This window comes from Plasmodium gonderi (assembly GCF_002157705.1).
Source record: "Plasmodium gonderi DNA, contig: Chr04, whole genome shotgun sequence".
NCBI lineage: Eukaryota > Apicomplexa > Aconoidasida > Haemosporida > Plasmodiidae > Plasmodium > Plasmodium gonderi.
The window spans coordinates 409,066-435,827 of NW_021628928.1; the positions used below are offsets into that span (position 1 = coordinate 409,066).

Below are 26,762 nucleotides of genomic sequence, written 5' to 3' on the forward strand. Positions count from 1 at the left end.
GCAAAATAATTCCCCACAAAAATGCTCATATGTATAACATGCATCAAATGTATCCCAGGAATGAGTAAAAAAATAAAAAAAAAATTCCACCTATTGCATCATTAAACATTATGCGTAAATTTTCAAATATGTGGAAATAAGTTCGTTTTTTTTTTTTTTATTTTTGAAAACAACTTTGATACACCTATAACTCTGCTAAGCGTAAAGTACACCAAAAAAAAAGAGTTTTTTTTTAAAAAAAGGTTATGTTAAAAAATGTACTTACTGGGTATGAAGAAGTCTACAAAATTGCACATTATGGATGATGCGTCGGTATGGGCACCTCTTTTTTCGTTTCATAAAAAAATTGACATTCAAAAAATTTTGCAATGTGTTCTTGGGGTGTGGAGAAAACAACTTCGGCGCACAGATGTGTGTGTACATATGTACAAATCGAAGAACTAATATGCTCAATCCCTGAATGAACAGTTTATGATCCCCATCCTGTTCTTAATCACGTTGCAAAAACATGGGTGTAATCAAAGGAAGGGGCCCTCTATAAGTGTGATCTTGCAAGCGATTTCCTCTAAGTATGTCTTGAATCGCTTAAGAAATGTCTGAATCGCTTGAAATTCGAGAATATGTGTGAGGAGAGGTATTTTTGTCATAACCTCATTAAAAGTGACATAAATATTTTCAAAGAATTTTTTCAAAATATCAACGGAAGATTTCTTAACCTTATCATTGTCATATATGGAAGAATCCAAAATGACACAACTAATGTCATAATTGCGAGATGCAGCATCTGATGTATATTCAAAATAGAATTCTGCTCTGGATAACAATTCTTTTAAGAGTGTTATCAATGAGTAGTTATTTATATATTCTATATTTCCATTTCTGTCTTTCAAAAAACATCCAATATTATTTTTCTCATTAAAACTTTTCTCTTCATTATAAAAAAAAAAAGAACAATTATTTTTATCTCCATTTATCCACATGGTAAATAAGTAATAAATTATTATTGCAATTTCGTGTTCTTCTACTTGTGAAGATTTCTGATGCTTCATATTATTCTGGATCTTCACATACACATTAATTAATTCCTTGTATTCAATTTTATGATTTAATAACAAATTAGATATCCACACAATGTATGAACAATAATTTTTGTAACTCAACACAATTATCTCAGGTGGATGCACGGATGCATTGGCTGTTGTTCCTCCAACTTTTCCACTCTTAGTAGTAGTACCAACACCCTGAAAATCTTTCTCATGTGCATTCTCATTAAAGCAGTAGTTCACATTGTACAAATGATATAAGGCTTTCCTATCGTTCCGATCGATAGCTGCATTATTTCGTTTTATTTTTTTCGATAGAAATTCATCAGCATTTTGCATATTATAATCTGCATCCTGTGCATCAAGCGTTCTACGTCCCCTGTTTCGGTAACCACCACCAAGAAGAACTTCTTCCTCTCCTTCAACTTCTGCTTCGTCTTCTTTTTCTTCCTTTTCTCCATCTCCCTCGTAGTTATCAGTGTAATCGTGGTATGAATACACACTCCTGAGCTTATGGTTTACAGCCTTTGAAACGAGAGAAAATGGGGACAATTTGGAAAATATGATTTTGTCCTGGTTTATCTTGTACTCATAAGACTCGTTTATCAATATGACATTCATCTGTGGATCCAAATATATGAGAGGAATACAATTCAAAAAGTAAATTAACTTCATCCGATTTGTGGAAGAATAGTTCTGACGTTTTCGTAACACATCTACCTTATTTTTCAAAAGACTTCTTATTTTTTGCATTTCGAAAAGGTTGTTCATAAACTTGTGTAATTTGACAATAACCAAAAGGTAAAGACAATTTTTAAATTTCACATCATACAATTTCATAATATCACCAATGTAGTTAATAATAAAATTTATATTTTCAAATGTGATGGAGAGGGAAAATGCAAAGTCGAGTAATCTTTCAAAATAAAAAGAATATTTTGAAAATGTAAGAGTGCTACATTTCTTATTATCATTCTTTAGCATATAATTGACCGTAGAAAAACAGTTCGTATTCATACATTCTATTTTTTCTTTTTTCTTATCACATAATATTATCAATTTGAGTAAATTAAAAGATGGTAAAAAATTCTGAAATAGAAACTTACTTTTAAAAAAAATCGTTTCCTTTAATTTTTCTTTTGTATGTATACACTTTTGAATTACAAAAAGGTATTCCTTAAACGTATCAATAATGTCGACAACACGAAGCATATTTATCTTTCCGTTAAAATTGTTATTAATTTTGTTGTTATAATCTGTTATTATATCATCTATATGTTCATATTTACTTTTTGATAAATATTCATACATATTTGCAAAAGATTTTTTTATTACTTCAATTTCCTCTTTGTTTAAATTTTCTAAATGTGTCATAACAGTTATCAGATCTTCTCTCGATCCATTCATCAAAATTTCAAAATAATTTTTTACATAATTCCAACTGCAAAATTTGTATACATAAAAAACAAATAAATTTATAATTTCGTGAAATAATAATTTCTGATAATTCAGTGCCGTTCTACATTTTTTTATATCTTTCAAGTTTAAGAAGTAGCTATTCTGTTTATGTACAAAATCTTCTTTCACGGTGAAAAAACATTTATTTCTTTTCATCATCTCTTTCAATGTGTCTACAAAAGACGGATCATATGAGATTCCTTTATCAATAGTGTAGTAACTCTTCAATACTTCCTTTTTCAACATACTATTTGTATTTAACATATCTAGTAGCGCTTTTTTCTTTATTCCTTCATTTCCATGCCGAAAATTACCAATGCTTACAAGTGGATGATAATGATGATGATGGATATTCTTTTTATTTCTATTCTTCTTATCCCCATGATGAGTAGAAGAATAATAGTGATCAACCAATTCAGTTTGTTTACCTACATCCAAATATTCACTAAGTAACATATTTTTCTGCAAGTTCGTCCCTTTAAATTTATTCGTTGCATTTTGTATTATAAAAATTTTTGCTTTCATGCAACTTTCGATATATTCAATTCTCTTTTTCAAGCTTGGATATGTCAAAATAGTGTATAAGTATTTATAAATGTTGCAAAATATTTCCTTCGTTTCATGTGTATACAGAGGATTCGACATGAGATAGCTATTTCCAATGAAATTATTTTCATAAATGTAATTGTTATGTGTCAGCTCAGTCATAAGTTCGCTGTTACTCAAAAAAACATTGGTCAAGTTTTGAATGTGATTATTGACATATTCAATGGGTTCATTATATGCAATATTATTCTCTCTATCTCCATATGGAGATTTTATCGTAACATTCTTTTCACCAGCTTGTTCTCTGTTCAAGCGATTCGTATAGTTATTTCCATGACGATTGTAATTGTGCTGATATACATTCTGGGCATCTCCTGATGATTCCTGGATATCTCTATATGTTGAGTTGTCGTCCATCCTTCCTTTCCCCGTGCTGGTTCTGACATTTTTGACAGATGTTCTTATGCCATCTCTTTCATCTCTTCCATCTCTTCCACCCCTTCCACCTGTGCTGCTTATATTTTGATTCTCTTCACCAATCGGATGTTTGAAAGACAACAATTCTTCTACTTCTTTGTTTCCACCTTCCCTAGGATTCTCTTCCTCTAACTGTTTTCCAAGGACATAATTCTGATAAATGTACCTCAAGTAAGACTTGTCAGAATTTTGATCGTTCCATGTATAAAAAGCTTGTCTTGCATAAAAAATAACCATATCTTGATATTTGTTTTCAGAAAAGTAATAAACATATGCATCCGCGATATTCATCTCGTTCAACTTGATGAAGTAGTACAAGTGAGGTGAAATTGTCAACTCGGATAGAGGACAGGGAAAGATGTTATTGCATTTGTACAGAATGAGGTTAAATATGAAAAAGTGTAAATTGATGTCATTCGAATATTCTAGTAAGGTTGTGAGGAAGGTTTTAATTTTTTTTTTCTTCTTCTCATTATGCTTTAGTAAATATTTCAAATAATTCACGTGAACGATCTTTTCAATCGGCAGGAAGCAGTTTTCAAAAAGGACAAAATAATCATATGTGTAGTTAACATCTATATTGTTCAGAAGGATGGATATTCTCTTGCCTGACCCATGATCCTTCGGCAGGAAGTTACTCTGCTTCTCCTGCAGCATCTGGTGCTGCATCTGATTCTGATTAGCACTACGGCTGTCATTGCTGAAAAACAAAATGTCTCTCGTTAACCACGTGGTGTTATTTTTCTCGATAAATTTCTCGTTTCTCTCCTTATTCCCCTCATCCATGCGTAGTTTCTTATTGTAAGCATCAATGTACAAGCTAATAAGTGTACTTGCACAACGATAATAATCAGCTTTGTATAAAAGAATAATCAATTTAAATATGCTTATATTGATAAGTGCATCTTTCAAATTTTCGTGAATAAAATGTTCTGCCCGTTTTTCAGAAGCTAGAAGTTCATCAAATTTGTCCACACCTGTGGTTTCTCTTTCCAAGCGATTGTTATAATTGTTATTATTACTGCTGTTGTTGTAATTGATGGAGTTACCTCCATTTCTGAATCCATGGTTACTATGATTATTCAAGATGCTCGTTCCTATTTTGCCAAGACCAACACCGAGGGAATTTCTAAAGACTCCATCATCATACTCGTTCTTTATCTTCATTTTCTTCTTCAGATAAACTTCCTCCTCAATTTTTTTAATCAAAAAAAGAGCCAGGAACTCATTTTTGTGTATAATATAGCCTTGAAAAAAATCCACAGGGATGTATTTTCCAGAATTGATAATAGTGAAAAGACATTGCTTAAGTATTTCTCTATAGGTCTTACTCAAGTATATTTTCATAAAGTTACATTTGATAAGTAAGTCGAAAAGAGTGCTTGGAAGGTACAGAAAATTCTGTTTCGTCCCAATATTTTTTTTCCTTATTACAGTTTTGTTCTTGTAATAATCACAAATTATAATGGAATATATTAACAAATACTCAATACTAAAATTGATAAAATTTAAAATTGCATAAAATTCATTAATTTCATTTATCATTACTACAGTATAATCGTAGTAAATGTTCATAATGGATGTATCTGTAACTCCTTTTATTTTTTTAGAGAAATCTTTTTTTTTTTTTACAAGATTCGTCAAAATGATACTAACACATAAATTTAAGCATTTCAACTTTTCAATTAAATTTAGACAACAATCCAGTGGAATATTTCCTTTTAGAATATAAACTCCATCATTTCTTTCATACCAATTTCTCTTTCGTTTTTTTTTAGAATATATAATATCATTATCGTTCATACGAATTATGCAAAAATCTTTCATATTATAAAATGATTCTTCATTTTCTTCATTTTTTTCCTTCGATATTACTGATATCCCTATATCACCATCTCCCCTCAAATGCTCGGATATTCTCCTTACCTTTCTTGCTTTCCAAGGGATATTTCCTTCTGCAGAAGCAGAATTTTTTCCTTCACTTTTGTACGTACTGTTACTCGTGCTGTATTTGAAAATGTGCGTATCTCGATATCTTTCATAGGAAAACAAATGAATAAACATCACTGGTTTAAGCATGCGGCTAACCAGTAAAAATAACCCTCTAGACAACATATGTAATGAGTTGTTATAAAAGTTTACATTCTTTAAAAAAAATATATCAAAATTTTTATTTGTTAAGTACTCAAAGGCAAAATTACCGCTTCTATTTCTTTCAGCTTCAAATAACTTCTCCTTTGTAGCTCTTTTTTGACACACATTAAAAAGGTTGTAATATCCTGAGTCGTTAAGAAGAAGGTTTTCGTTAGACTTATTCACTCCCTGATTCATTTTATTCATATCTCTGCTTCCATCACGAACTCCTCCTTCTGTTTCGTCCTCTTCCAAATCAGTCAAAGTGTCATCGAATAGATGATTTATTCCTTTAATTTTTCTAGTCTTAATTTCTAACTCCATAGCCCTCTGCAGTTTCCCTTGTTTAATAATATAATCAGCATCCTTGTCTAAGAATCCGAATTTGAATGGTGTTGGTCTGTACAATTTATTCAGAATATCATAATCTATTTGATTTCTTCCACTTATTCTATGGTCAGAGTATTTTATTTTCCCATATTCAGCACCTGATAAAATGTTACCACGGCTACTGTTGCCACTGTTGTTGCTACTGCTTCTGCTTTTTCCATGTCTTCTTCCCCGTTGTGCTGTTCCGTTTAATCTTCCTTCGAAATGCACAGCTCTTTGCTTCTTTTTCATTCCTCTCTGGTTTAAATAAACAGGGTGGTAAGAATTGGAATGAGTCTGCATGATCATACGTCCATATGGCTTGTTATGCATTCCCAGCATAAGTGATGGTATTCCTCCTTTGCGAGAATTCAACCTCATATCATGATATGCATCATTATTACCATCTACATTATTACCATCTATATTATTACCATCTATATTATAACTTCTGGATTCGTTTTGTTTATCTCGAACCATTTTCCTTCCTCCAGTATTATGAACATTATTGAAACACATAATTTCATACTTGTACACGTGATTTAGCAACATGCACCACATTATATATAGGAATTCATCTCTTGAGGAAATTTTAATTATTTCATTCACGTAATAATGGTACATCATTTCTTTATTGCTTGGGTCCTTCATGGGAGGAGACGGGGTTGCTACTGTTCTCACTCCCACTGAAGCGGGTACTGATCTCACTCCTACGGCAGCTGCTACTTCTTCATCTGTTGAAGCATATCTCCTAGACATAGATTCAGCAACTCTTCCTTCATCATGTTTCTCTTGATCCGTGTGATTTTTTCCACCAAGAAAAAGCTTCCTCTCCTCATCGTTATCATAATTCTGCACTGGATCCCGCAAGCGAAGTTCATTCAGCAGGATATTTCTTATGTTTCTATTTTCAAATGACATTTTGTATGTTAAAAAATTATTTACCATTTTTTCCACAATTTGCGTGCGTGTATTTTGGATAATATAGTATAAACGCTTTTTCGTTATTATTAACAAATCATAGTAATCATGATATTCACTTACGGTATGTTCATTTAAAAAAAAGGGAGGAATACTTTCCAATCGTTCTACCACTTGGTCTGTAATGATGGATCTTCCAACATTATCATGTGCTCCTCGTCCTGCCCCTGATGCACCTGCTACTTCATTTTTAAAAAAAAAGTTATTATTACCTCTCATCATAAAGTTGTTATTGTCATAATAAATTGGTAAGGTACATCTGGTGAGACTGTTATCCATGTGATTTCCAATGCCCGATGAAAAAGTTTCAGCAAAACCTCTTCCAATATTTTCCATATTGGAAGCAGAAGGGGTAATTCCATAATACATATGATGTCCATTATTTTCATCATTCCTTAGATCATCATTCATATTGACAAAGTTACTATTCGCATAATTCATCCTCATAGGATTATTTTCATTTTTAGAAGAACCCATATGATGGTTTATACTGTCATACTTCATTTTATCGATATAGAAATCTTTAATTATGTTACTCTTTTGTGATTTTTCAAAGAATTCATGAAAATTATAATTTCTTTTCTTATACAAAATTTCTACAATTTCTTCATTAATGTAATATTCATTAAGATGCTTGAACATGGATTTGTTCTTCTTATAATTTGGAGACTGATTTAGGTTTCTTCCTTCGCTTCCTTCTCCTACTTCTTCAGAATTTGTCAATAATTTCAGTTTGTACAAATGGGGTGAAGATCTTTGCACTTCTTTCTGTTCAGTAGCTTTTCCAAAATTTTTCTCATCTGGTCTATTCTCCACGATATCACTACTCTCGCAAATGCTTCCACTCTCATATCCACTACTACTTCCTCCTTCATATCTATAACTTTCATAACTTCTTCTCTCTTCGATATAACCATCATGGTTTATCTCGTCCTGATAATTCTTATTGTGTTCTCTCTCTAAGTGACTTTTACTTCTTCGATCCTTCTCTTCCTGTTGCGTAAAATTACGTGATTTATATGAACCTCTAACAGTTTTGTCATGATCTCCAATCCTTAATGGAAATTTATCTATTGGGCGTGTCTGTGAAAAGTGATAATCACCATTTTTGTTCATCTCCATATTGTTGTTCCTCTCCGTTTGTGGAAGTTTGTTATGACTACTAGAGTTTACTTCAGCATTAGTAGTGTCCACTAGCCTCCCTTCCACCCCTTCAAGAATATTCTTATTTTTCATTTTTCTTTTTTTCAAAACGATAAAAAAATTTTTCAAATGATGTGTAAATACAACTTGGGTATCCTTCTCGTTAATTTTTAGCCCTTTCTTGTGAGGAAAATTCTGAAAATCTTTCAACACAATTTTGAAGTTCTTCATTTCTGTATTTCTCACAAGGGATAAATAGTATATGTTACAATTATTATCAATCATTTTTAGACAAATATCATTTCTTTCGTGCATATAATTAATGTGAATATCGATAATTCTAAGTTTGTTCAAAACACTATGTTCAATATTCGTGGGATAAACAAATTTGTTCATTTCTGTGTTTTGAGCTTGTGGATATTTATTGATTCCCAGGTTGATACTAGATGGATCAACGACCTTACTACCAACAGTTCCCATTCCTCCAATTCGTCCACTTCTCATCCCTTCACTTCTTTCACCTCTCATTCCTGTGTAAAATGCTTCACCTGGGAATGGCCCTCCATATACCTCAGAATTGGGACCAAAATTACTATCATCGACAAAATATAAATTTCCCATCTCAGATACCAGATCACTTTTTGTATATGTAATAGTCTCAGAGATATAATTCCTTGAATTCCCCTCTCCTCCTATATTCGTTAGAATCTTAACATACAAATCGCTATTGTCATACAGTACATACAATATAGATCTTTCATTGTCTACTAACATCTTCTTCACTTTGTTTTTGAAAAAGGAAAAACATTTTATAAAGTATGTACTGATAATTTTTTTTAAATAATATTTAATTGGAACTTGCTGAATATCATCACAGTATATATTTTTGTTATACTCTTCTACAAAGTCTTCATCCTCTTTCTGTTGTTTCATTCCACGCGATTCGTTATCAGCATATGGGCTGCGATTCCTGCTATGCTTGTTGCAGCTACCACTTCTTCGACTTTTGCTTCTTGATATGCTTCTTGATCTGCTTCTTGATCTGCTTCTTGATCTGCTTCTTGATCTGCTTCTTGATCTGCTTCTTGATCTGCTTCTTAATCTACTTCTTGAGCTGCTTCTTGATCTGCTCCTTAATCTACTTCTTGAGCTACTTCTTGATCTACTTCTTGATCTACTTCTTGATCTACTTCTTGAGCTACTTCTCTGTGTTCTACAGCTCCTTCCACTTCTGCTGCGTGAAGTACTCCTGTTGTAATCGCTAGTCACAGACATGGTGACCCCGCTTATACTCCTACTTTGATTGTGGCTATGCACATATGAGCCATCGTCCTGCACCGAATATTCAGAATACTTCTTTCGTGAAAAGAATGTCTCATTAACACTACTGACAAGAGCGCTTAACATGTTGACAATAATTTTTTTAAAAATATTTAGAGGAGTGAATAGCTGTTCCCTTTCATATATAAACTCGTAGACATTCCCATCATCGGCAGCGAGGAAAATTCTTTCATTCTTTTCATGCGACTTAATAAATTCGTACTTTCTCTTTTTGTCATCTTTTGACAATTTGAAAAGTAAAAAGAGGTAAATGTTAAAATAGAAGGGATAAATGTTTTGGTACACAAGTTGTTCACTAACTGATATGTTGTAATCTTCTTCACAATTAAAATACAAATGAATGTTGAAAAAGTAAAAGGAAAATTCTGTTATTACCATCAGGTAGTAGTTTTTTACAGAATTGTAAAACGAATCTAATGGAATGAAAGAATTTAAAAATACCACATCTATGCATTCCAGTGCCGAATCAATTTCCACTGTCATTACCTTGCTATTCAGATTGTTTAAATTGTACAAGTGTAAATAATGCACATGTTCTTTTTTTTCATAAAACCATAAAATATTTATCTTTTCGATCGTTCCCTTTTTGTCATACTTAATTTCACTTACTCTATTCTTTCTACGAGGGTCTTTTCTACACACATCATCATTCCTATGCTCACCACTACTCCTGTGAGGGTTTTCAACAGAAGAAAGTGTTAATCGACATTTTTTGCAATACAAGTTAAACAGGATGTCTCTATTTCTACCCGAACTCATCACGTAATTAATCTTATATATATTGTTATAAAAAATTATGTTTTTCTTGTTATTGTTATATACCATTTTTTCATCATTGAGCATGATTTTACATATCCGAAGAAATAAATTAAAATCGCATGTCAGATTTAGTTGTTCCTTTTGTAATTTTTCAGAATCTTTTTGTTTTTTTATCTCTTCGTAATTTTCCATCAAACGATCTACAGCAGAGTCAAACAATTCAGTAAATTTCTTTTTTATATCTAATTTGTCATCTCTACCACTTTCTTGTATATCTGACATGCATAAAAGAGAATTTTCAATCATGTTTAATTTTTTCTCTACAGAATGTAAGTATTCACCTGACTTTATCTCATTTAGCAATATTTTGTATTTATCATATACATAATTAATATTCTTCATTTTGTTACTTTCCCATTTCTTCTTCAGATACTGATCATTATGATACCTTCTCATCATTTCTTCATCCGATCCCCTTTTTATATATGTCGTGCCTGACCTACAAGCCGCAGAAGCAGATGTAGCTTCTGTTGTGGTGGCTAGATCGCCTCTGTCACCTTGGTTTGGTAGAAAATTCTTATCTTTTCCCATCCTAGTTTTCATCATCATCATCTGTTTTTCATTATGAATATTATTTTCTCCTACTGTCGAGGAACTTACAAAATTTTCCTTGCTATAATATGCATCATCTATATTGTTTTTATTGGATAGATTCAATATATTTTGCATAATTTTTTCATTTTTTCTCATCTCTTCTTTATCTTTCTTTGTATTTTTTATTATCTCTTGACTTTCATTTAGGTTTATCTTGATTTCATTCGAGTTGGACAGAATGTTTAAGAGAAATTCTTTCTTCTTGTTTGTGGCATTGGCAGAAGGGGTAACACACTGTTCCTGATTTTTTTTCATAACAATGTTGCTGCAGAATTTCTTGATGTTGTTTATTATGTGAGTTGCTTCATTCTGTTGCAATCTTGATGGATTTGATCCGATGGAGCGGCTACTTCTGCTTCGTCTACTTCTGCTTCGTCCACTTCTGCTTCGTCCACTTATACTTCGCCCACTTCTGCTTCGTCTGCTACTCTCGTCTCGATATTGCTCTGAGTTTTCCTCATCAGATTGATCACTTGCACCCGAATCATCTGTGTAATTCCTCCTCTTCCTTCCTCCTTCCGAAGAATGTACACTCCTCCTGTGACTACGAGTTCCCTCATCTGACAATGAAGAAGTGGAAGATGCAGGTGATGATGATGATGGCGAAGCATCGTTCATTTGATTTTTTCTCCTACTATCCTTATCTCGTTCATCTGGCATATTAGAAAAAATGGAACACGGTCCATTATTGTCATCGTTAAAAATTGACATGTCAATATTTTCATCATCATTTCTGTTTACAAGTGGATCATCATTTTTTTTTCCAATTTTTTTTTTTGCGGAAAAAAAATTCTCCTCTGAATCTGCACCATCATGTTCTTTTTGTCTAGGTCGATCATCATGATGATCTTTCTTTTTGGTAAAATATTTTTTATAATGTTCACTTTTTTTGTCCCGATTTTTTTTTTTATTTCCAGAGGATTTCTTCTTCCTACGCTCTCTCTCCTCTTTCGCTTCGTTTACAAATTCTTTTCCATTTTTTCCATTTTCTCCATCTTCGTCTTCTTTCTTATAATTCTTTACATTTCTGTGCGAAATGTTACTTGGGATTCCTTTCTCCCCTTCGCTATCACTGCTTCTTAATACTTCTTTCTCATCTGCACGATTGATAATTTTACTCTTGTTTGCTTCATCTGAAATTAAACTTTCCCTTGGAACATTTGACGATTTGGGATTCCCTTCACTTTCCTCATTCTCTGAATCTCCCTGTCTGTTCTCCTCCGAAGATGTGTTCATTTCTTATATGTTTTGTCAAAATGGCAAATGTGGTAGAAACCATAAAATGGAATGACAAAAAAAAAAAAAAAAAAAGAAAAAAAATATATTACCTACGTACTTACGTACATACAAATACTCCTAAGTACAAAATGTGTGTGCTTCACCTAGGTAAAAATACACACAGAGAGTTAAAACGATTCCCATTTCCCCTCTGCATATTTCATGCAGATTGATGTGCACTTGTATGCGGAATTTAAGCACATACACGAATGCGTCGTTAAGTTTTTACAATGGGTACTATGCTAACTTCGTATATTTTATGCGTGCTAAGTTATGTTCACATGTCATTCATGCCAAGTATGTTCATATTATGAGTGTCACAAGTTAGGCTCTTACAGGATCCTGCTTGCCCTTTGGGAGGTTCACACAACTGTATTCGAGATTTTTGTGTTATTCCTTGTATGCACAAATGCTCATTTGCATCCCTTTTCGTGTGTGTGTGTGTAATTATAACTAGGTATACTGGGGCGTAAGTGACTAAGCCTCGTGGTCCCTCTGGGCTCCTTGTCCCTTCACATGAGTACGCAATTCGATGAGTAACTCTTTGCACAATTCGCTGAACAATTCACTGAACAACTCGCTGAGCAATTTTATGTGCTGTGGCTAGCGCAAGAACATGTACATGTAAAAAAAATAAAATAAATAAAATAATACATATACAAGTACATACCCAAGTTGACAGTTACAATGAAGAAACGCTTTGCGAGTATCTTCCTTGAAAATTGGGTTTGTGTTATCTATTCTTTGTTTTCTTCCAATCATTTCTTTCCCGCTTCGAGCTTTTTTTTTTTTTTTTTTTTTTTTTTTTTTTTAATATTTTTATAACCAAAAAAATTGGCTAATAAAAAAAAAAAAAAAAAAAAAAAAAAAAAAAAAAAAAAAATTATGATTTTTTTTTTTTTTTTTTTTTTTTTTTTTTGTTTTTTTTTTTTTTTTTTTTTTTTTTTTTTTTTTGAGATATTTGTATGACCAAAAAAGTTGGCTAGTAAACAAAAAAAAAAAAAAAATAAAATGACAAATAGTAAATTCTCCTGTTAACATACAGGTATGTAACAAGTTGGCAACAAAATAAGGTGAATTAAAAAAGAATTCAACTCAGAACCTCAGAACCATGTGATTATACTCATTAGAATGAAAGTTCGACAAATCTCTCAGTGCTCCTCAAAAATAAAAAAAAAATATATGTCAGAGAAAAAAAAAGATCCTCACGTGAACATGAATTTTTTATCCTTTGCATCAGGAAGAGAGAAAAGAAACGAAAGCGTTCAGACCCTAACACGTTACATATGTATTTAATATATATACATATATATATATATATACACACATACCATATATATAAACCTTCTTCTACTTCATAGCACTTAAATGCGTGTGGGATAATAAGTATTTTTTTTTTTTGGGGTGCAGGGAAAGGTGGAAAATATTTTTGGAAACGTTCCTTAGGTCTTCCCCTCATGTGCCAGTACTCCGATGTTTCTTTTTTTTTTTTTTTTTTTTTTTTTTTTCTTTTATCTGGGTTATATATAGGTGTCATGAGAGAAATTTTTTTTATCTTATAAGGTATGCAAAAATATGTAAGCATATTTGCTCACGCAACTGCTCAATCGTGCAATTATGCAATTTGCGGACTTGGCGTATTTACATACCCATATGAGAACCCCGCTTTTTCTTTAAGTAAAAATAGAATCTTGCTTAGCATCAAACCTGGCAAAATATATATGCAGTTTAACAAAATATCCATAGTGGAAAAGCTGTTTTTTTTTCCTTTTTTTTTGGTTTTTTTTCCGCCTCTTATGAATGTGCACAGGGACAAAGCAGTATAGTATTATAGATGTACACATAATATGTACATATATATATATACATACATATACATATATACATGAATACTTACATGCGTTTCACCTTGTAAATAAAGCGTGAAACATTTTTACTGACACAGGATAACGTCTAACCAACCGGGAGGTATAAACACACCTTCAGTCAGTTGCTATATGGTGATTACGAAGCCAAGAACAAGCTGCTTTCTTTTTTTTTTTTTTTTTTTTTTTTTTTTAAACTCTCCTGACTAGGTGCTTTTGTTAAACCAGCATTGAAAGAGTTTCCATTTACAAAAAACAAAACAAAAGAATTAATAATGAATATATGTATGCATGTATGAATGAAAAAAAGGAAAACAATTTGGGAATGTTGTCAACTGAAGTTTTCCCTATATTTATTTGTTTCGTTTTTGCGAATTTTTCAACTTTACAACTTTTCAATTTTTCAGTTTTTTTTTTTTTTTTTTTTTTTTTTTTTGTTCATATATTTGAATTTACTGAAGCTAAGGGACATAATAGCAGCGCCTTGGCTCTTTGCGCTTTAATTTCGGGGGTTCCCATTTTTAATGAACAAATGAACCAATTTGCAACCTGAAGTCACAAAACATGAACATAATATGTTCTACTACTTGGTTATTCTCATTGCCACATTACTAACTGGATGTATCCAGAATTTCCCTTGTGTTTTTCCCCTTTTAAATGGAAGGGCACAAAATGGTGGTAAAAAAAAAAAAAAAAAAAAAAAAAAAAATAGCCACAACAAATGTAGTGCTATCCCTATATACACATATATAACCAATTTGTATTACAACTTATGTACAGCATAAGGCGCATACCTCATATTCCCTCTTACATCATTTAAAATACATAATTTTAGAGGTGAAAAAGAGAATTCCAGGGTTTCGTTGAAAGGGTCAACAATATATATTACTACACCGTTATTATCTCTGCATATCTACCGCTGGTCTGTATGTGTGGGTTTCATTTTGAAAGGAGGATTAGTTAACATATCCAATGCTGTGCATGCGTGAGAAAAGAGATTGAAACGTGTGTATTTATAGAGTATTAGCAGGAACCCACGCCCAACAGACGTACACACACACACACACAAATATATATATATATATATATATACACGCATACACTGCTGAGTTACTATGAAGAACCCATACCTGTCAAACAAGAAAATCTATGAACTGCTGTATACAAAGAGTTATAAAGGGCACGAGAAGGAAATTAAAGAAGTGTTCGAAAGGAGATACTCCAAATTGCTGACGTACCTAAGTGAGAACAATAAGAATCACGAAATTATTTCAATTAAACTTCAACAGTTCATTAATCATAATTTAAGCTTCAACGATTCCAAGTCCTACTTTTTTGGATTCTCCAAAGAATTACTGGTACATTGTATGAAGGTGTATTTTTATGACGAATTTTGTTCAGGCACGAATTGTAGAAATTTATCATCTGGCAAAACTGGATTGGGCGATGATGGTGGAGTGGGCACTGACGATGGTAGCGACAATGGAAGTGACGATGACAGTGACGATGACAGTGATGATGACAGTGACGATGATGAAGAGGGCAAGGTGAAGAAGATGAAAATTTCCTCCAGACTACAGACAAATTCAATAGGAAAGGTGCATTTGACAAAATATGACGATACTGAGGATGAGGAAACTTGGGAAAAATTTCTTTTTGACGAAATAAAAAAGAAGGCAGAAGAGTTTGATATGAAAAAATTACACGATATATACTGTGATGAATATTTTTATATTTTCAAAAATATCCTGCACGTTTTGAAAGAGTGTGAAATATTTTACGCATATTTAAATTACAAAGCTGAAGATTTTACATATGAAAAGAATTTTGTTTACACTTTGTTTGATGTGATAGAAAGCAAATTAAATATTCATCAATTGTTGCAAATATATTTCGACACGTACAAGGACGCAAATAATTATTTCGAACTTATAAAAACAACAAATGTAGAAAACAGAACATGGGTATACAAATATCTACTTCTTTTTCTTAATGTGCAAATATGCTGTATTAATATATTTTTTTATATCCAATTAAGATTAAATATATTTTCAAAATTTAATTTGAAGCCCTTCTTGAACATTTTTTTATCATTTTCCCCTATGGATGATCAGTGTGATGTTAATCATTCATACACAGACATTGTTACAAGTACCCTTCAACAGAAGGAATATTCCATTATTTTTTTCATTTCTTCATTAAGCAAATTATTAACATGGGATGATATTGTTAAATATGTAAAATACCCGTCTGGTGTTAATTCCTCCACATCAGCTATTTTAATGAAATTTTTTTTTCTCTTTAAAGAAGAAAATAAATGGAAGAATTATGAAGAAAACATATGTATGGTAGCACAGTGTTTACCATATCTGGATGAAATAATTAACAGATTCTCCTTTATGCAGGATAATTGTGTGTATAAGAAAATCATTTTGCATGTTCTCAACGCAGCTTTGTGTACTGACCAGGATAAGGAAAGCGCTTTGCATTTTGTCGATCATGTGGACTTTGGAAATAGCAACAGTAACAGTAACAGCAACTGTAACAGTAACTGTAACAGTAATGGTTGCCCTGATAACATGGAAGAGTATGGAAGTGGTGCTCAAGCCTTCGAAGCAGAAACAAAATGTTCAGGGGCAGGTCCGAGTAACCATCAGCAATACTATAATCGAAAAGAAAAAAAGAACATAATAGGGATGCGAACAATGAGAAATGATGATTTTTCCTGTACAAATCATAACATATATGAGAAAAATACAAATGAAAGAAAAGTTCGTCATGAAGAATGTATTGGCCCAATGTCAGAACGTGATTTAAACTTCTCTTTGATAAAGAACATGAAAAAACATATCGAAAAAAAAGAATTTTTCAAAAAAACAATTGACTTGAAATTATTTCTTAAGGTTTGCATATGTCTTTACAGTAAAGATGATTATATTTTATTTACACATGACATAATGAAAGAAGGAAGAAATATCAACTTGTGTATTGAATACTTACAGGAAGACGATTTTCAGTTTGACATGTACACACAGAAGTATTTTTTTTACGATTTTAATTATAGAAGTACTGAAATTGTTACAAATGTGGAAGAGAAAAAGAAGATCGTACCATCATATATCTCTATTGAAAGCAAAAATATCTTATTAGAAATTTCATCTTTCTTTTTTTCGTATGATTATTTGAAAATATACAGTATGAAACAAAGGAAAAGGGGAAAAAATTATAGTGGAGAAAGACCACCATCTCCACCTTCTGATAGTAATGATGAGGATAATTCCATTTATCATCCAATAATTTTGCAGAATGTTAATCGATTGCTATTAGAATTATTTTGTAACAAGATTGGTTACACATGTGTGGACAATCTTATCATATTCAACCACAATTTATTATCTATATACAGGATTTTGAAAGCATTAATCGGAACGAGTGCAAACTTGATAAGTTTCAAAGAAGTGGTAAAGACAGTTGATACAATTTCGAAAAAAAATCAGAACAAAATGGTTGTTAATATAACAGAAGAGTATACAGTGACAACTTTGGAAAATTCTTTATATTACAAAATTTGTGAAATGTTAAAAAAGAAAAATTTAGATAAGAATAATGTGTATATTACTTATATCGAGTATTACTACATATTACTAGATTTTTATTGTAAATATATTTATAATAATTTTGTGAAGAATAGAAGAAAAGATTTTTTGGAAGATAATTTTTTTTTTGAGAAATTTCAGTATATTATTCACTTCTTTTGTAAAATATTAAAAATAAATAAGTGTTTTCATATGCTTATTGAAATTAAAATAAATAATTATTTCAGATTGGGATATGACATATTTAACAGTTTCGTTAGTTTATTTACGTATCTTTTTTTTCTTTCTTTAAAATATGAAGAACTGAAATCCCTAAATTATGAAATAACTAGCTGCTTATTATTTTTATTAAAGAAAGTAAATATTAATAAGCTCAATGCATACATATTTCAAATTTTCTCTTACATTGAATATGAAGAATTGTTGAGAAAAGAGAAAGGAAATGTTGCACATGGGAGGCAGAGAAATATGTTTAGTTCTTCTGATAGAGATAATACAAACACGAACAATAATAACAATGAAGATGGAGAATTGCATGACGAATACTTGATTAGTGCTGAGATACCATTTGCTACAAATATCGAAACGGACATTTATCTTACCTCAAATGTGAACTACAATAATCTTACGAATTTTAAGTATGAAAAGGACCAAATGGACGTCAAAGAGAATTTTAGAATCGACATTTCCTTCTTGAAAATTTTTATTTTGATGAACGAGGTGCGCAAGGTAGACTTGGTTGCCTCCGGGTGTCTCCCTGAATTTTCCAACCAGTTTGACTCAAACGATGGGGACCATAGTGGGAGAAGCGGGAGAAGCGGGAGAATTGAGGAAAGTGATCAAAGTGGTAGAAGTGAGGAAAGTGATCGAAGTGGTAGAAGTGAGGAAAGTGATCGAAGTGATAGACGTGATCGAAGTGGGAGAAGCAACTCTCCCCCGTCTTCTAATCTTAACAAGAGCTGCAGGAGCCATTTGAGGGATAGAGGATTTCACCCATGTGGAATCGAATACATTACAGAAGATATCAGCATGGAAGACATTTGCATTATCACACTCATGCAATTGTTCGAAGTAGACGGTCATAAGATGAGCTTTATAAGTGATTTACTTAGAGTGTACGAAGAAGAAAAAAGGAAAAAAATATATGGATTAACAGAAATAATACTAAAGATATTTCAAAAAATCATAAAAAGAAAAAGCAGTAATTATTTCCATCTAGACATGTATAAATCTTTTCAAATAAAAGTGTTACAGATGCTGGAGTGCGTGAATATTTTAGAAAATAAGTGGGTCATATGGATATTTCAAAATTGTGATAATATATTTAAAAGAGAAAAAGATATTGATATAAAAAAAATTGTGAAGCTCTTTTTTATTTCTTTTTATAAATTTTTAAAAAATTATTTTTTACAAATAAATAATTTTCTTGAAAATAAAAAAGTATACAACAGTAACAACAGTTTCGACGATTTTTATTTTTTCCTTTTTTCAAATTATATTAACAAGATTTTTATAGAAAATTTTTCTTCTTCATTTATATTTAAATTATCCAAAATTTCTATTCTTAATTTGTCCTTATCGATAGTGAATTATATGATGAAAATGACTAAAAGTGTGAATGTGCACATGTTAAAAAATTTGTATATAGAACTGAGTACTGCAATTTCTATGAGTTCTATTACATCATTAAATTTACAATCAAGCAGTGAACAAATATACAATTCTCAACAGCAGAAACAGTTAGAAGGAGAAGAATTACTATTACTACCCTCTGAAGAGAAGAACCAGAAAATCCCGATTTCTATGCAAAACGGGAATAGGTATGAATCTGCCACTTTCAATAACTTTATGAAAAATATAATTATTAATCACAAGACGTTGTTAAACAAGCCAGAAATGTACATAAAGAAAAGAGTTAACATTTTTCAGATTGGAAAAGACATTAGGGAAGTGGCAACTAGTCGATATTCCATGGATTACTTGCAAGATGTTTTGTTATTAGAAAAGGGAGAAGAGAACCATTCTTTGAAAATGATTGATGATAGTAATAATTGTTTCTCCAACAAAGTTGAGAAGGAGAAGAGGAACATCTATCAAAATGGGTTCAGAAATGATGTTTACGCAGATCAAAGCTACGGAAAAAACAACTTTCAGCCCGATATGAAACTAAACAATTGCAAAAGGAATGTTGAACAGCTTTTTTACACATCCACAGTAAACTACAACATGTACAATTCTTCAATTAATGGAAATTCCATAAATCAAAATTCAGCATTTGAAAAGGAAGAAGAAGGAGAACAACAACAGCAACAACAACAACAACAACAACATCCCATGGCAAGATACAGTTTGATATTTTTTAAATTTTTCTATCATATAAAAAATATGCTGAACATTGTATTGCAAAACAATTATGTTTTTTTTTTAAGCGACTTTTTGCTTATGCATTATGAACACTCAGATAAAAAACATAATTTTTTTAAATACAACATGAACAAGTCAGATGAATATTACTCCATTTTTAATGTCTTTATCAATGAATACAATATGAACTATTACAAGAATAAGCACAATCTTTTTATATCTATAAACACAAAAAATCCAAATTTTAGAAAATTGAATGCACAAGTAGTGAATCGCACTTTGCTTCTATACGCCCTTTTGTTGGACAGCTGTTGCAAGTTCTCTTTTTTGAAAGAAGTTAATAATATATCTACCAACATATCGAGTCAGATTTTTTCACTTTTCGACACTTCACATCTTATCCTCAGTTTATTTTCGAAAGTTTCTCTGAGTGTGATTCCAAAGGTAAGACATTTTTCCCTTCATAGCCCAAGAGTGTGTCCCCTTGTTCATGTTCATGTTCGTGTGCTAATGTGAATTGACGTATTATTTTTACCCCTTTGCATGTGATACTGATGTGTATACATGTATATATTTTTATTTCTAAAACATTTTCATAACTTTGCCTTTTTCATTTGAATACGCTGTTTTTGCTGCATATAATACATGCACGAGCTGCATAAATGTATTGTGGAATGACCCACCCCCATCCCCATTTACAGAACGATATGGTGAGCCAAGCTATTAATAATGACATCCTAAGCATAGAAAAAAAACAAGCAGAAGAAAAAAGAGAAAATTTGAATATATCGTTATTATATTTTCTAACTTACAACTACAAGAATATATGCAACTTTTATTTGAAACTAAATCAGTACTTTAAGGTTAATGAATTTAATAATATGTATTTTCTTTGTAAATATAGCCAAGGGTTTCTTCCACTTTCTAAGATTCTGAACATGTTCATGCAGAAGCTGCTATTTTGTTTACGTAAAGTCAATCAAATAAACTTACTTAACATCAAATTGATTTTCACAAAAAAAGCATTCGAAGTGCTCAAAATTTTGTATGCATTTATAAAAGATAACGATTTGATAAGTTGGAGGATATACAAAAATTTATTTAACACACTCTTGTGTATAATCAAGAGATATATCAAAATTGACGTGGAACATTCGTGTGATGTATCATCGTTTGAGTTGTTGCATTTACGGATTCTGAATTTAGCCCTACACTTCATAAATGTGATCTATTTTAACCTAACCCAGGTGGTAGGACGTAATAACACGAGTATTCAATCTGCTGAGAAGATTAACAATGATATGAAGAATACTGACGATGTGAAGAACATCCAGCAAGAGAACGATCGAGGAAGGGACGAATCAAAAAAGGAAATTAGCAAGGAAGAACTGAAAGTCATTCGAAAGAAAAGGGCATTCTGGAAATACATAAAAAAACTTCTGAACATGTTCACGCGAAAGCTAAAAAGAAATACACTGAATTTCGTGTTCGCAAGAAACAACCATTTATATAACAAAGAAGAGAAGAAAGAATTGATAAATTATATGTATAACTTGAACATAATGTGCGAACTGTTCGATTTGATAATAAAAGGAGTATACACAAAAGAGAGTCGAATGTACAAATTGATTATCAGGATTTGCTATGATCCAAGTATTTGTAACATTTTCTTCACGATTAATTTTGACAATATGAATGAAATGATTAATACATACTTAGATTTGCATAAAAAAAATATGGATAATTCAGAAAATATAAAAGATCTCTTAGCGAACAATAAGAATGTCCATGTAAAAAAACACGGATTCATAAATGATGATTCGTTAATTCAAAATATCATAGATGTATTGAATGAAAAAAAAATAAATTATAAATATGTACTTAACTTGAGTGAAGACAAAGCATATTCGCAACATGGAAATAATACAATTTTTGAAGAAACTCAAAATTCTATATCTGTTAAAAATTTGATTCAAAAAAAAATCGAATTGTTAGATTCTGGTTATGTATGTAATAAATTTTTTCAAGGAAAATCGAAAAGATATGGAAAAAAAAACTTTCTCTTTGATATTAAAAATTATCTGTATTGTATGAATGCATATGGTTCTGTTAGAACTGGGCAGGAAAAGTTTCACGAGAACGACTTGTTTTTTTCAGATGTGAGAAGAAGAACCCTTTTTGATTTCGATTTTCCACTAACCACTGTTTCATCTCTGATTGATGAAAGAAGAATACACAATCAGAGGGGAAAGGACCAAGGACGGTGGGGTGGTGGGGTGGTAGTACTTAACAATGCTGTAAGACGAGATCCTTTGAATGAATACAAATCTGGAGAAATGCTGAAAAAAAAAATAGATTCAAGTATTATGAACAACATAGATACAATTTTGTTAGACGAAGAAAATCAGAACCATTATAATTCCACAGAAGGAGAAGGAAAAAGTACAAACAAAGCAGAAAAGATTGACAAATCTAAGGATGAAAAAAGTGCACATTCTTCACTCGGATTTATCAATGATACAAATACATTATCAGAAAAAAATGATTGGCTCTTCAGTGCATATTGCACAAGACATTGGATTGATCCTTTATTTCCTCCCAGTGATGAACATATAGAAAAAAAAAAAAAAAAAAAAGAGAAGAAGAAAAAAAAAATAAATAATACACACTATTTTGGTAGTACTTTGAGCAACCCATCCAACGTTTTCATATTTTCAAAACATTTTAAGAACGAAATAAAGTGCATGAAATATATTAACCTTACACAAAGCATCTACGACAGTAAGATACGGTTGTTACTGATTTTGTATAAATTGGTGATCATAATGAAACATAAAAATGTACTAAATGATGAAATTTTTCAGAAGAAGGAAAATCGAGCATTACAGAAGAGAAACATATCTAGAACTTCCCCTTTTCTTTTTTTTGTTTATGAATCATTGATTACTTTCTTAGCTCCCTCGGTTCAAGTAAGCAAAAATCCTCTTTTTTACATTCTAGTTTCTAATATTTTGATAAATATATTGACAATAGGAAGTTCTAGGAATTGTAAGGGAGAAGCAATCATGGTGAACACACTTACTCGTGGTGAATTGGAGAGACGAAACAATGCTGACAATTCAGAAGAAAATGCATCGAAATATGAACAACGCTCATTTCATTATAAGAAACGAAGCAATGATAGAAGTTCCGTAAAACAATCTCGTGAGGAGTTTATGGATGAAGGAGGAACATGTTACTATCATCAAGGAAGTTTCTATTGTAATCTTTTTATTCATGAATCATTTATGGCAAATGCAAAAAACAAAAAAGATCATGTTTTCTTTGAAATTTTGAATAACATATCAAAGAATGAAATGCAAAAGTACTTATTCTTAAAAAATGATAGAAAGGAGGAAAAAAGTTACAACCAGAATAATATAGACAAAGAAAAAAAGAATCACAAATCGAAGCATATGAAGAACAATTATGAAAAAAATTGTATAGATAAAAATAGTTTAATATACAATATGCCGTTAGTTCTTTCTTTATTTATTAGATGCATCACATTGCATGTTCAGAATTTTAAGTTTCATCACAAAAATTTTTATTTTCTTAGAAATTTCAACTCATTATATGTACCCAGATCGATCCTGAAATATATGTACCCATCAAACTACTTTAACATTAACTTATTTGTCAATTTGTTGGAACTTTTTTATGTAACAATTCGGATTTACAATAACTATTTTATAGAATTAAACAGAATGTGTTTCCATAGAGAAATGGTTACCTCGCAAAAGGGTGGAAAATTTGAGGTGGTTCAGAATCAGAGCAGGAGCAGAGGTAGGAGCGAGAACAGGAGCATCAGTCCTGAGTCCTCAAATGAAGGAGTGCCAATCGAACAGGTGAAAAATGATAAGAATTATGGAGAAACTAAGGAGCACAAAGAAATGTGCAAATCGAGAGAAGAAAAAGAACAAGTTGAAGAAGATGAGGAAAATTTTAACATTTATATAACAACGTTGAAGGAAATTTTAAAGGAATGCTACGAGACTCATGATATGCACATGAAAAATCAAGAAAGTAATAATGTTAGAAAATCGGATTCGATCGAACACATTCTTCTGTACTTTTTATACAATAGAATAAATACTGTATATGACATTTTTTATAACTTTTTTTTTAATTGTATAAAGGGAGGAAAAAAAAAAAAAAACATTTTCGATATAGTAAATGTTTATATATACAAATTTTTAAAAAATGATATATACCATCATATTAACAAAATTAACCTATTTTTGGATTCAAATGAATACTACTATTTTTACGTGAACACGTTAACTTTTATGATCTTGAATAAGCACATCTGTATGTACATAATTAAGGGAGATATTTTGACAAAACTTATATATGTTCCAGATATATACCACTCCATATTTGACAAGAGCAAGACTTTTAGCGCTATCTATTACTTGAACCATGAAAACCAATATATTAGAAATAAGAATCATATAATTTTCTGTTCCCTTATAGTTCTATTAATTAAAATGCTGTATATTTTTGTAAAAAATGTGAAAGGTGGTATCGGATACTTTCCCTTTGATTATTTTAGAGATCATAACATGGTTGATTTCTTTATGGAAAAGACTACAGAACAGGAGGAGCAGCACCCACGAGGAGGAGAAGGAAGTGGAATTGAAAACACAGACGAATTACAGTGTAGAGACGAAGAAGAAACATATGTAGATCCTCAGAATCATGTAGTTTATTCAAGCGATTCAGATTATTCAGATCGAAGGGTTCATGTGGGGAGAAGTAGAGAGCAAAGGGAAAGAGAAACTGGAAGAGGTAGAAAGGATGCACAGAACGTGCAAAATGGGATGATCAGACGAAATGGACATGCCACCCACTCTGGCAATGCTACCCAATCTGGAAATCCTGCCCGAGTGAGCAACGAAGCAGAGTTTTTTCTAGACTCCATGTTAGACGTGATAAACAAGTTTTCGGATAGAATCAATTTCATATTTTTAAAAATAGAAAAAATTAACTGCCTAGCTATTTTCGAAGAATCCTATTTATATGTGGAGCTACTTACAAAAATATCCTACTACTGCAACATCTTCAATATTAACCATATACTCATATCATTGATGAATAAAGGGGTAGAACACCACTTGTTTTATATCAATCGAATTCTCGAGAAGTTTATATATGAGAAGGAGGTGATAATTGATCCCTACAGTCCCTACGAAATAACTGCATCTACTAGTGAACCAAATGATAAGGGAAAAAAAAATAGGAAAAAAAATGAGCTATCTTTGTTCACACAGAGAATTCTATACTTGTGCTACAAATCTATCTTGAACTACAACACTATACTGCTTAACATAATACAGAACCCATACTTCACTTACTCCTACTTTGTTGTGCATCTATACATTCTGATGCTGAAATCTACGAGACTCGTCACGAACATAATTGAGCACTTTGGACGCAAAAACGCCACACTCATTCGAACGGTAAGGCTACGGCATTTGCACGAACACGAGGCTCAGCTAAGGAGGCTCCACTAAGGCCACTCCACCAAGGGTGCTCTACCAGTGCTTCTTCACTAAGGACAGTCATATTAATATAAAATTTTTTTTTTTTTTTTTTTTTTTCCTCCCTGCACTTTCCCGTTGTCAGATAAAAACCAACTCGGGGCTGTCCTACGTACCCATTTGTCTAGATATAGTAAACACTGTGAAAGAAAAAAAAAAAGAAAAAATCCATTACTCCAGAGGCACTGCCAAATCAACCTTGAGCTGCTACCTAAGCGACAGTTATTCAGGAAGCGAAGATTCGAATTATTTAGGAGAGATAGTTCAATATAACAGATCGATTGATGAGTATATGAATACAAAAAGGGTATACAAAAATGATTACATGTTTAATTTTCTTCCAGAAATGGTAGAATTAAAAACGTATTATAATATTTTAAAAGAAATATTGGAAAGAAGTGCTTTTCTCGGGGCCTTTATATTAGAGAAGCTGAAACATACATGTGAAGATTCATGTCTGAAGCAGATTCTCATAACGAACGTTTGTTCTTATTTGATACATATTAATGCCACTCTTCTACCATCCATTATATGCACAAATAATTTGAAGAAGAAATGCACTCTAATTTATAACTACGTCGTCAACATACATAAAAAGTGAGAGAGAAAAAAACCTCTTTTTTTGCACCATATGTATATATATATATATATATATATGTACACTGTTGATGCATCCAAGCGAAGGACTCTATGGAAGGAAGGGTAGAATGCTTAGTTTGAGTGGCCTTATCATTGTAAGAAGTATGAGAATCAATACACTCGAAAAGAGATTTTTTAATTTGCACACATGCATAATATTCCAATTCTGCACGCACATTGATGTCTGTGAAAATTTACATTTAAATATAAACAGGGTATGAAAAGAAGAGAAGCGTGAAAAAAAAAAAAAAAAAAAAAAAATTTTCTCCAACAGTATACCCAAAACTGACACCTAAACCTAAGCAATTTTTAAAAAAAATTAAAAAAAAAAATTGCATTTCATATGCTGACATGATGTTCTGTTCATAAGAAAAATAAGGCTTTTTTTTTTTGGGGTGTGGGGAGGGGAAAGCAATAACAAATGAGGATATTAATGGAATGCAGGAAAGGGAAGAAAAAAAATAAAAAAAAAAATAAAAAAAAAAATATAAAAAAAAAAGTGGAAATATCAAAAGTTGAAAAAATGGACGTGGG

At 31.4% G+C, this 26,762-nt stretch overlaps 2 protein-coding genes across 2 annotated transcripts; one reads left to right on the forward strand and one right to left on the reverse strand.

Annotated features, from left to right (window-relative positions):
- Positions 1-518: 518 nt before the first annotated feature.
- PGO_040840 (hypothetical protein, conserved) lies at positions 519-12,140 on the reverse strand (the record flags this gene model as incomplete). The annotated part of the gene is made up of 1 exon (XM_028686272.1): positions 519-12,140. The coding sequence occupies one exon, from the start codon at positions 12,138-12,140 to the stop codon at positions 519-521; it is 11,622 nt and encodes a 3,873-aa protein (XP_028542073.1).
- A 3,022-nt stretch (positions 12,141-15,162) lies between these two features.
- On the forward strand, positions 15,163-26,190 carry PGO_040850 (hypothetical protein, conserved; the record flags this gene model as incomplete). Its single annotated transcript, XM_028686273.1, has 3 exons — positions 15,163-20,451; positions 20,709-25,508; positions 25,675-26,190. The coding sequence occupies 3 exons, from the start codon at positions 15,163-15,165 to the stop codon at positions 26,188-26,190; spliced, it is 10,605 nt and encodes a 3,534-aa protein (XP_028542074.1).
- Positions 26,191-26,762: the final 572 nt, after the last annotated feature.